The sequence below is a fragment of the Pleurodeles waltl genome, chromosome 12 (genome assembly GCF_031143425.1).
Source record: "Pleurodeles waltl isolate 20211129_DDA chromosome 12, aPleWal1.hap1.20221129, whole genome shotgun sequence".
Taxonomy (NCBI): Eukaryota; Metazoa; Chordata; class Amphibia; order Caudata; family Salamandridae; genus Pleurodeles; species Pleurodeles waltl.
The window spans coordinates 584,621,260-584,634,157 of record NC_090451.1 but is presented as its reverse complement, the minus strand read 5'-3'; the positions used below and the strand labels follow the sequence as shown (position 1 = coordinate 584,634,157).

At 46.3% G+C, this 12,898-nt stretch overlaps 1 protein-coding gene across 1 annotated transcript in view; it reads right to left on the bottom strand.

The window, feature by feature from the left end:
- Window positions 1-272: 272 nt before the first annotated feature.
- Window positions 273-12,898, bottom strand: part of LOC138267157 (olfactory receptor 8U9-like) — a 71,832-nt gene continuing 59,206 nt past the window's right edge. Inside the window, exon 3 of the mRNA XM_069216008.1 lies at window positions 273-1,235. Within this exon, the coding sequence (XP_069072109.1) occupies window positions 273-1,235 (963 nt within the window). The remainder of the gene's footprint in view (window positions 1,236-12,898) is intronic.

The following is a 12,898-nucleotide window of genomic DNA, read 5'->3' as shown; positions in this document are numbered from 1 at the left end:
CACTGCGCACTAACCTATGAATTCTCTATAAGATTCTATGAGACTGTGGAATTCATGATCCTATTTTCATGACAATACATGTTTTTCCTAAACACTGTTAGCCTTTCAAATAATCTTTGATTTAGCTAGCACGTGCATTCCACCAAGGTCTAAATGATTAACGACTTTCTATGCCTTTTATTGATATGTGTAACAGTTTTAAAACTTTTTTGAAAAGTTACAGAGCTGGAATGACAGAGTTATTCACAGAGGATATTTAGTTCAAATTTCATCTACATTTTGGGAGTGCAGCATGTTGTCCCGATGGCTTTCCGTAATGCCCCCTTCACATCCTTGTTTCTCAAACTATATATGAGGGGATTAGTCATTGGAATCACTGTTGTGTAGAGCACAGCAATCACTCTATCCCTCTGTGAAGTGTAACTTGAAATTGGTTGCATGTAGGTGGACAAAATAGTGGTATAAAATATGATGACCACTAGGAGGTGAGAAGAGCAGGTAGAGAAAACTTTAGATCTCGCTTTGGAGGTCTGGATCTTCAGTATGGTAGAGATGATGTGAATGTACGAGATTAGGGTCAGGAGAAAAGAACAAAGAACAATTGTCACAGTTGACGCAAATACCCACATTTCATGAATACGTGTGTCATCACAGGACAATCTAAGCAGTGGTTGGATTTCACAGAAAAAATGTCTGATTTCTCTGGACTTGCAGAATGGCCGACGGAATGTAAACACCGTGTGGGCCAAGCAGTTTACAAGACTGGTGATCCAGCAACTGGCAGCTAAAAAAACACAAACAGTTTTGCTCATTAAGACTTGGTACTGGAGCGGTTGACAAATGGCTGTGTGGCGATCATAACTCATGGCAACAAGGATAAAACATTCTGCCGACCCCAAGGTCACCGAGAAATACATCTGTAATGCACAGCCCAGGAAAGATATGGACTTGTCCTCTAACAGGAAAATAGACAGCATTTTTGGCACAATGGTTATTGTGACGCAGATATCTATAAACGAGAGGTGACCTAGGAAGAAATACATTGGCGTATGAAGACGAGGATCAATTCTTTGAAGTATGATCAAGAGAAGGTTTCCCATCACAGTCACTAAAGAGATGGCCAGAAATAGCACAAAGAGAACAATTTGCACCCAGAAAACGTCTGACAGGCCCATCAGTAAGAAATAGGTTCCTAAGGTTAGATTTTGATCTCCATTCGTTTCCATTAGTTTTATCTGTAGAGGAAACCAGCAATTAATCCTTTATTGCATAACACATAAGCCATAGCATTTTCTTATATTTTGTTTTTCTTAAAGCAAATATAATATTTTATTTGTGATTGCCTCGTCATTCTACCAAACTGCATGGCATTTGTATGAAAATATCATGTCACAATGTTACTACTGTTACCACTACATGAAAGAGCAGTTATCAGTGCGTCCTTTAAAACTAAGGGCACAATTCACAAAGGTGAACTTAGACCTGAAAATCACTGGCAAAGCTAATAGGTTTCATGGCTGTAACCTGTGTGGCTTTACCAGTGCTTGTTTGAATATCCATAACGTCTTAGACGGTTACAGAAACTTTCTGTAATGGACGCAAATTGATTTTTCTGTTTTTATCATGTAACTATCCCGTCTGGCTGTGACATATTAAGGTCAATCAGCTGGTGTCAGTGAGGTGTGAGGTGGTGTAGGAGGCTGGACTGGCTTGTAGTGAGTACCAAGGGGTACTTGCACCTTGCACCAGGCCCAGTTATCCCTTATTACTGTATAGGGTGTCTAGCAGCTTAGGCTGATAGATAAGGGTAGCTTAGCAGAGCAGCTTAGGCTGAACTAGGAGACGTGTGAAGCTACTACAGTACCACTTAGTGTCATATGCACAATATCATAAGAAAACACAATACACAGTTATACTAAAAATAAAGGTACTTTATTTTTATGACAATATGCCAAAGTATCTTAGAGTGTACCCTCAGTGAGAGGATAGGAAATATACACAAGATATATATACACAATAGCAAAAATATGCAGTATAGTCTTAGAAAACAGTGCAAACAATGTATAGTTACAATAGGATGCAATGGGGAAACATAGGGATAGGGGCAACACAAACCATATACTCCAAAAGTGGAATGCGAACCACGAATGGACCCCAAACCTATGTGACCTTGTAGAGGGTCGCTGGGACTATTAGAAAATAGTGAGAGTTAGAAAAATAACCCTCCCCAAGACCCTGAAAAGTGAGTGCAAAGTGCACTAAAGTTCCCCTAAGGACAAAGTAGTCGTGTTAGAGGAATAATGCAGGAAAGACACAAACCAGCAATGCAACAACTGTGGATTTCCAATCTAGGGTACCTGTGGAACAAGGGGACCAAGTCCAAAAGTCACAAGCAAGTCGGAGATGGGCAGATGCCCAGGAAATGCCAGCTGCGGGTGCAAAGAAGCTTCGACTGGACAGAAGAAGCTGAGGTTTCTGCAGGAACGAAAAGGGCTAGAGACTTACCCTTTGGTGGACGGATCTCTCTCGCCTTGGAGAGTCGTGCAGAAGTGTTTTCCCGCCGGAAGGACGCCAACAAGCCTTGCTACACGCAAATTGTGCGTTTGGCGTTTTTGGACGCTGCTTGGGCCCAGGAGGGACCAGGAGGTCGCAAATTGGACCTGAAGAGAGAGGGGACATCGAGCAAGACAAAGAGCCCTCACTGAAGCAGGTAGCACCCAGAGAAGTGCCAGAAACAGGCACTACGAGGATGCGTGAAACGGTGCTCGCCGAAGTTGCACAAAGGAGTCCCACGTCGCCGGAGACCAACTTAGAAAGTCGTGCAATGCAGGTTAGAGTGCCGTGGACCCAGGCTTGGCTGTGCACAAAGGATTTCCGCCGGAAGTGCACAGGGGCCGGAGTAGCTGCAAAGTCGCGGTTCCCAGCAATGCAGCCCAGCGAGGTGAGGCAAGGACTTACCTCCACCAAACTTGGGCTGAAGAGTGACTGGACTGTGGGGGTCACTTGGACAGAGTCGCTGGATTCGAGGGACCTCGCTCGTCGTGCTGAGAGGAGACCCAAGGGACCGGTAATGCAGCTTTTTGGTGCCTGCGGTTGCAGGGGGAAGATTCCGTCGACCCACGGGAGATTTCTTCGGAGCTTCTGGTGCAGAGAGGAGGCAGGCTACCCCCACAGCATGCACAAGCAGGAAAACAGTCGAGAAGGCGGCAGGATCAGCGTTACAGAGTTGCAGTAGTCGTCTTTGCTACTATGTTGCAGGTTTGCAGGCTTCCAGCGCGGTCAGCGGTCGTTTCCTTATCAGAAGGTGAAGAGAGAGATGCAGAGGAACTCGGCTGAGCTCATGCATTCGTTATCTGAAGTTTCCCCAGAGACAGAGACCCTAAATAGCCAGAAAAGAGGGTTTGGCTACCTAGGAGAGAGGATAGGCTAGCAACACCTGAAGGAGCCTATCACAAGGAGTCTCTGACGTCACCTGGTGGCACTGGCCACTCAGAGCAGTCCAGTGTGCCAGCAGCACCTCTGTTTCCAAGATGGCAGAGGTCTGGAGCACACTGGAGGAGCTCTGGACACCTCCCAGGGGAGGTGCAGGTCAGGGGAGTGGTCACTCCCCTTTCCTTTGTCCAGTTTCGCGCCAGAGCAGGGGCTAAGGGGTCCCTGAACCGGTGTAGACTGGCTTATGCAGAATTGGGCACATCTGTGCCCAACAAAGCATTTCCAGAGGCTGGGGGAGGCTACTCCTCCCCTGCCTTCACACCATTTTCCAAAGGGAGAGGGTGTCACACCCTCTCTCAGAGGAAGTTCTTTGTTCTGCCATCCTGGGCCAGGCCTGGCTGGACCCCAGGAGGGCAGCTGCCTGTCTGAGGGGTTGGCAGCAGCAGCAGCTGCAGTGAAACCCCAGGAAGGGCAGTTTGGCAGTACCAGGGTCTGTGCTACAGACCACTGGGATCATGGGATTGTGCCAACTATGCCAGGATGGCATAGAGGGGGCAATTCCATGATCATAGACATGTTACATGGCCATATTCGGAGTTACCATTGTGAAGCCACATATAGGTAGTGACCTATATGTAGTGCACGCGTGTAATGGTGTCCCCGCGCTCACAAAGTTCAGGGAATTGGCTCTGAACAATGTGGGGGCACCTTGGCTAGTGCCAGGGTGCCCTCACACTAAGTAACTTTGCACCTAACCTTTACCAGGTAAAGGTTAGACATATAGGTGACTTATAAGTTACTTAAGTGCAGTGTAAAATGGCCGTGAAATAACGTGGACGTTATTTCACTCAGGCTGCAGTGGCAGGCCTGTGTAAGAATTGTCAGAGCTCCCTATGGGTGGCAAAAGAATTGCTGCAGCCCATAGGGATCTCCTGGAACCCCAATACCCTGGGTACCTCAGTACCATATACTAGGGAATTATAAGGGTGTTCCAGTAAGCCAATGTAAATTGGTAAAATTGGTCACTAGCCTGTTAGTGACAATTTAAAAGTAATGAGAGAGCATAACCACTGAGGTTCTGGTTAGCAGAGCCTCAGTGAGACAGTTAGGCACCACACAGGGAACACATACATGCACACCTATGAGCACTGGGGCCCTGTGTGACAGGGTCCCAGTGACACATACATATAGGCCACAAACCTATGAGCACTGGGGTCCTGACCAGCAGGATCCCAGTGACACATAACAAACATACTGAAAACATAGTGTTTTCACTATGAGCACTGAGGCCTGGCTATCAGGATCCCAGTGAGACAGTGAAAACAGTGACAAACACCCTGACATACACTCACAAACAGGCCAAAAGTGGGGGTAACAAGGCTAGAAAGAGGCTACCTTCTCACACAACCCCCCCCCCAAACGAAGGACAATAAGGCTAACCTTGGCCAGTTGAGACTTTATTGTCTAAGTGGTGATAAGTAGAGAGTAGCTCTGCAATAGACTGGTTACTCCCTTTATCATCCACTATATGGTTACTTCCCTGTGGAGATGTAAACCACCCTGTTTGAAGTTTTTTAGCTAAGCAACAATGTGAAGATGTATTTTCAGAGTTTCTATCAGTAAGTTTTAGTTTAGAGCAGTTGGAATTGTCCACTGAACCTATTTGTAGTGATTGAAATGCCAGACAGGGATGCTGTCTCAGAAAAGCCATAGCTGGGCAAAAACTTTGTCCATCTGGCTGGAAGAGAGAACAGGGATGCTGTTTCTCTTGAGTTGGAGCAGGGCAGGGATGCTGTCCTATGAGCTCCACACTAGGGCAGGGATGCTGTCCTAAGTGTTGTGAGGTAGTGCAGGGTTTCTGCACTAAAGTTTCTCTGGGACGGTTGGAGGGATGCTCCATGTTAACTAAAATGGTGCTGTTTTTCTCACCAATGTTAGTTATCCCACAGAGAGGTACTTCCACCTCAGGGAGTCCAGCTTTGCCAGCTGATGATTCCCTTGGAACAGGTGCCACCCCAGGAGAGGTTTCTCCCACCACAGGAATAGTATCCTGAATGGTAGGGTGGTTAGGGGATACTGTGATACCCTTTTTACCTGTTGATGGAGAGGGATCCTGAGTTTTCAGGCCTTCTCTCCTTTGCTTTTTCATTTCACTTGAAATGAGAGGGAACAATTCCTCAGGGATGCCCAGCATGGCTGCATGGGCATAAAACTCTACATCAGCCCAACCTGAGGCCTCTAGGTCATTACCTAAGAGACAGTCTACAGGTAAGCTAGGTGATACCACCACCTGCTTAGGGCCAGTAACTCCACCCCAACTAAACTGAATTATAGCTAAGGGAAGAAACTTAGTGGAGTTATGGACATCAATAATCTTATACTGTTGTCCAATGATGTGTTGTTCAGGAGGCACTAGGTTTTCAGTCACCAAAGTGAAACTGGCACCTGTGTCCCTGTAGGCCAAGGCCTCAACACCATTTATTGAAACTGTCTGCCTGTACTTATCCATTGTAAGGGGACAAGCAGCCAGTGTGGCAAGGCCAGTGCCACTAGGTGTGACAGAAACTGTCTTGGGACTGACTACCCCAGTTTCTACTATGGACCCATAAGTGAACCCAACTACACCCTTTGCTTGACTGTTGCCAGCAGTCCCACCACTAGTACCACTACTGCTAGGGGCACTAGAGCTTGATGTATTAGTGGTGGTAGGCTCAGGGGGTTTACCTGGACAGGACTTATCCCCTGGCCTATGGCCTCTATTTTTACACACAAAGCACCAAGGCTTTTTAATGTGTGCAGGTTGGGAAGAAGAGGAAGAATTTGTTTTATCCCCACCCTCTGAAGAGTGTTTAAGATTTGAAGTGGGATCTTTGGTTTTACCCTTATCCCCATGCTTATCTTGAGATTTTTCACCATCTTTCTTCTTATTGCCATCTTTGTCACCCCCTGTATGAACTTTTCTGTTCACCCTTGTTCTGACCCATTTGTCTGCCTTCTTTCCCAATTCTTGGGGAGAGGTCAGATCAGAGTCTACCAGGTACTGGTGCAACAAATCAGACACACAATTATTAAGTATATGCTCTCTCAGGATTGTGTTATACAGGCTTTCATAATCAGTAACTTTACTGCCATGTAACCACCCCTCCAAGGCCTTCACTGAATGGTCAATGAAATCAACCCAGTCTTGTGAAGACTCCTTTTTGGTCTCTCTGAACTTTATCCTGTACTGTTCAGTGGTTAAGCCATAACCATCCAGGAGTGCATTCTTAAGAACTGTAAAATTATTGGCATCATTTTCTTTCACAGTAAGGAGCCTATCCCTACCTTTTCCACTAAATGATAGCCATAGGATAGCAGCCCACTGCCTTTGAGGGACATCCTGTACAACACAGGCCCTCTCAAGTGCAGCAAACCACTTGTTAATGTCATCCCCCTCCTTATAAGGGGGAACTATCTTGTGCAGATTCCTGGAATCATGCTCTTTTGCAGGATGACTATGGGGAATACTGCTGCTGCCACCATGGGTATCTAAACCCAACTTCTGTCTTTCCTTCCCTAATTCAAAAGACTGTCTATCCAAATCCAGCTGTTGCTTTTTAAGCTTCAGTCTGGTTTGTTCCACCCTCAACTTATTGAGTTCCCTCTCTAACATTCTGTCATCAGGGTTGGTGGGAGGGACATTTCTAGAAACAGAGCTATGATGGGAATGAACAGAAGGAGACCTGTCCCTTACAGAAGCCAACTTAACAGCTTGGTTTACAGAAACATTACTACCAGTATGGTGAGAATAAATGCTTTTGCTATGATGTGAGACAACACTATTTCTATGGTGTGGCTCATCATCATTACCATCTATGCTAGATTGTCTAGTAATGGGCAGGCTAGGAAGTTTCTTTCCTGAATCTTTTCCTGGGGGAGTCCCTGAATCTGATTGGGAACTATTAGGTACTTTTTCAACAGATGGGGCACCTATGGCCTTATCCTGTTCTCTAAGCATGTTAATTAATAGTTCTAAGGCAGGATTCTTCCCTACACTCAAACCTCTCTCTATACAGAGACTCCTTGCTCTTTTCCAGCTAAGGTTGTCATATGCAAGTTTGGACAGATCAACACTTTGGCCTGTGCCAGACATTTTTTAGAGAGAGTTAAAGTGATAGAGAAAGAGACAAAAGTTTTCAGAACTTTTTGGAAAGACAGAAAAAAAACTTTTTAAACTTTTAAGAACTTTTTGAAAGTTTAGAAGTACTTTTCAGCACTTAGAAAAGAGTGAAAAGAGGAAATGCAAAACTTTTTGGCTATGTGTATATACACTGACCTTGTTTTGTATATTTTTCTCTTATGAAAAGTACAATGACAAGAGTGGTAAGCAGTCTCAAGCACTTATCCCACCACTGCACAACCAATGTAGGAGGCTGGACTGGCTTGTAGTGAGTACCAAGGGGTACTTGCACCTTGCACCAGGCCCAGTTATCCCTTATTAGTGTATAGGGTGTCTAGCAGCTTAGGCTGATAGATAAGGGTAGCTTAGCAGAGCAGCTTAGGCTGAACTAGGAGACGTGTGAAGCTACTACAGTACCACTTAGTGTCATATGCACAATATCATAAGAAAACACAATACACAGTTATACTAAAAATAAAGGTACTTTATTTTTATGACAATATGCCAAAGTATCTTAGAGTGTACCCTCAGTGAGAGGATAGGAAATATACACAAGATATATATACACAATAGCAAAAATATGCAGTATAGTCTTAGAAAACAGTGCAAACAATGTATAGTTACAATAGGATGCAATGGGGAAACATAGGGATAGGGGCAACACAAACCATATACTCCAAAAGTGGAATGCGAACCACGAATGGACCCCAAACCTATGTGACCTTGTAGAGGGTCGCTGGGACTATTAGAAAATAGTGAGAGTTAGAAAAATAACCCTCCCCAAGACCCTGAAAAGTGAGTGCAAAGTGCACTAAAGTTCCCCTAAGGACAAAGTAGTCGTGTTAGAGGAATAATGCAGGAAAGACACAAACCAGCAATGCAACAACTGTGGATTTCCAATCTAGGGTACCTGTGGAACAAGGGGACCAAGTCCAAAAGTCACAAGCAAGTCGGAGATGGGCAGATGCCCAGGAAATGCCAGCTGCGGGTGCAAAGAAGCTTCTACTGGACAGAAGAAGCTGAGGTTTCTGCAGGAACAAAAAGGGCTAGAGACTTCCCCTTTGGTGGACGGATCCCTCTCGCCTTGGAGAGTCGTGCAGAAGTGTTTTCCCGCCGGAAGGACGCCAACAAGCCTTGCTACACGCAAATCGTGCGTTTGGCATTTTTGGACGCTGCTGGGGCCCAGGAGGGACCAGGAGGTCGCAAATTGGACCTGAAGAGAGAGGGGACGTCGAGCAAGACAAAGAGCCCTCACTGAAGCAGGTAGCACCCGGAGAAGTGCCAGAAACAGGCACTACGAGGATGCGTGAAACGGTGCTCGCCAAAGTTGCACAAAGGAGTCCCACGTCGCCGGAGACCAACTTAGAAAGTCGTGCAATGCAGGTTAGAGTGCCGTGGACCCAGGCTTGGCTGTGCACAAAGGATTTCCGCCGGAAGTGCACAGGGGCCGGAGTAGCTGCAAAGTCGCGGTTCCCAGCAATGCAGCCCAGCGAGGTGAGGCAAGGACTTACCTCCACCAAACGTGGGCTGAAGAGTCACTGGACTGTGGGGGTCACTTGGACAGAGTCGCTGGATTCGAGGGACCTCGCTCGTCGTGCTGAGAGGAGACCCAAGGGACCGGTAATGCAGCTTTTTGGTGCCTGCGGTTGCAGGGGGAAGATTCCGTCGACCCACGGGAGATTTCTTCGGAGCTTCTGGTGCAGAGAGGAGGCAGGCTACCCCCACAGCATGCACAAGCAGGAAAACAGTCGAGAAGGCGGCAGGATCAGCGTTACAGAGTTGCAGTAGTCGTCTTTGCTACTATGTTGCAGGTTTGCAGGCTTCCAGCGCGGTCAGCGGTCGTTTCCTTATCAGAAGGTGAAGAGAGAGATGCAGAGGAACTCGGCTGAGCTCATGCATTCGTTATCTGAAGTTTCCCCAGAGACAGAGACCCTAAATAGCCAGAAAAGAGGGTTTGGCTACCTAGGAGAGAGGATAGGCTAGCAACACCTGAAGGAGCCTATCACAAGGAGTCTCTGACGTCACCTGGTGGCACTGGCCACTCAGAGCAGTCCAGTGTGCCAGCAGCACCTCTGTTTCCAAGATGGCAGAGGTCTGGAGCACACTGGAGGAGCTCTGGACACCTCCCAGGGGAGGTGCAGGTCAGGGGAGTGGTCACTCCCCTTTCCTTTGTCCAGTTTCGCACCAGAGCAGGGGCTAAGGGGTCCCTGAACCGGTGTAGACTGGCTTATGCAGAATTGGGCACATCTGTGCCCAACAAAGCATTTCCAGAGGCTGGGGAGGCTACTCCTCCCCTGCCTTCACACCATTTTCCAAAGGGAGAGGGTGTCACACCCTCTCTCAGAGGAAGTTCTTTGTTCTGCCATCCTGGGCCAGGCCTGGCTGGACCCCAGGAGGGCAGCTGCCTGTCTGAGGGGTTGGCAGCAGCAGCAGCTGCAGTGAAACCCCAGGGAGGGCAGTTTGGCAGTACCAGGGTCTGTGCTACAGACCACTGGGATCATGGGATTGTGCCAACTATGCCAGGTTGGCATAGAGGGGGCAATTCCATGATCATAGACATGTTACATGGCCATATTCGGAGTTACCATTGTGAAGCCACATATAGGTAGTGACCTATATGTAGTGCACGCGTGTAATGGTGTCCCCGCGCTCACAAAGTTCAGGGAATTGGCTCTGAACAATGTGGGGGCACCTTGGCTAGTGCCAGGGTGCCCTCACACTAAGTAACTTTGCACCTAACCTTTACCAGGTAAAGGTTAGACATATAGGTGACTTATAAGTTACTTAAGTGCAGTGTAAAATGGCTGTGAAATAACGTGGACGTTATTTCACTCAGGCTGCAGTGGCAGGCCTGTGTAAGAATTGTCAGAGCTCCCTATGGGTGGCAAAAGAATTGCTGCAGCCCATAGGGATCTCCTGGAACCCCAATACCCTGGGTACCTCAGTACCATATACTAGGGAATTATAAGGGTGTTCCAGTAAGCCAATGTAAATTGGTAAAATTGGTCACTAGCCTGTTAGTGACAATTTAAAAGTAATGAGAGAGCATAACCACTGAGGTTCTGGTTAGCAGAGCCTCAGTGAGACAGTTAGGCACCACACAGGGAACACATACATGCACACCTATGAGCACTGGGGCCCTGTGTGACAGGGTCCCAGTGACACATACATATAGGCCACAAACCTATGAGCACTGGGGTCCTGACCAGCAGGATCCCAGTGACACATAACAAACATACTGAAAACATAGTGTTTTCACTATGAGCACTGAGGCCTGGCTATCAGGATCCCAGTGAGACAGTGAAAACAGTGACAAACACCCTGACATACACTCACAAACAGGCCAAAAGTGGGGGTAACAAGGCTAGAAAGAGGCTACCTTCTCACAGGTGGGGAAAACCAATTTGCATTTGCTTGGGTAGGATTACCCATAATTCAGACTGGCATATAAATGAAACAGAGTTTCATTCTGATCGACATTTCCTTTCTCTTCAAAAACAGCGCTTAACTTGTGCTGGTTGTTGCAGGTGGTTTTCGCTGGCATGCACTTTGAGGTCTGCAACTTATTTTCATCATCAACATTTTGACCCATGATAAGATAATGAAAGGGAGAAAGAACGACAGAACGGGATAGGAAGAGATTTATAAAAACAGAAAGCAAAGATGCAAAAGAACCGTTGAGAGTGAGATAAAGGGAAAATGTGTAGTATGGAGGCAAGGGGTGGAATCAAAATTAAGCAGACTTGGAGGTGGACAGCCAAAGTATTCAGCAGTCATGGGGATGGTGGGCTACTGATAAAAACTTTGCGCTTCTGCACTTGTGTTTTATTTTCCAAAGTAGGCACTGTTGAACAGTATTTCTTTTCTGTGACTGTGCAGCTGGGAGACTTTTTTCAATTCTCATCACTAGCGACATCAAAAGCACTTTTGTTTTCTTTGTCATTGAACTAGTTCATTGTATTTTAAAAAAAGCACTACAATTCAAAACACGCCTTGCACATATTGTGCTTGCGCTCTAGTATCTCCAATTGAACATCCCCATGTAGGCATAATAGAGCAGAACGTGACATATATGTCAGAGGTGTACTCAGACAAATACTTAAGTACGTATACAACCAGATACTACTGTGGCTGGTCCTCGTCCATGAAAAAGATTGACAATTTAGAATACTCTGGACCTGATCTCCCATCCTGTGAAACATGCATCATGAATCATCACTGCCTCCATTACCACTAGTCCCTTCTCGTAAATCAGGAAGTGATAAAATCCTGGCGTATGTATGTACTATAACTACTTCCCCCACCTTGTATTTATTGTGAGCTTGCATCTTGAAGCCTTTGCTCTTATCTGTACCCACAACCACCTACAAAAAAACAGACTACGTGATTCCCTTAGTGAACCTTCGGATCCAAGCTGGCCCTGGCTTGTCACCATTGTCCATCGCAATCTTCCCTGCCATGCAACTCTTCTCCAATGGTAGGTTACAATAGCACTTGCAGTTCCCTTTGCACCCCTCCACTCTTTCATACATAAAAGGGGCAGGTGTAGGAGTCTGGCCTGGTTTGTAGTGGGTACCAAAGGTACTTTCACCTTATACCATGTCCAGTTATCCCTTATTAGTGAAGTTGTAGTCAGTGTCTAGAAGCCATGCTGTCTAGGGGTAGCTGTAGCTGGGCACCCAAGGCTTATCCAGGAGACATGCAGAGCTCTTGCAATGCCACTGTAGTCACACAGTACTCACACACATGAAAGAAAATACTCAGTGTTACAAAAATAAGAGTACTTTATTTTTAATGACACATTGCCAAAAATACCTTAGATACTTTACTCCCATAGGAGGTAAGTAATATACCCACTATATACACTAGAATGCAGAACTAGCTGTAAAAACAGTTAGAAAAGAGTGCAAATAGTGAAAATCACAATAGGTTACATTGGGCCTGGTGGGAACACAAACCACATACTAAAATAGTGGAATGAGAAAGTTGGTTCCCCATGTAGGCAAGTGTAGTGTGTAGAGGGGTGCTGGGAGTGTAGGAAAACACAAAGGTAAGTAATAGACCCCACCTCAGAGCCCAGGAAAATAGGAGTAAATCACAGTAGGTTTCCTAAAACACACAAGAAGTAGTGATAGAAGATAATGCAAGAATAAGAAGAGACTGCAAGACACCATCGATGGATTCCTGAATCTGAAGACCTGTGGAAGAAGGGGACTATGTCCAAGAAGCACTGAAGAGTCCAGAGAGAACAGGAGCCCATGCTAACCCGGATGAAGGTGCAAAAGAAGAACCACCAGTGAAGAACTG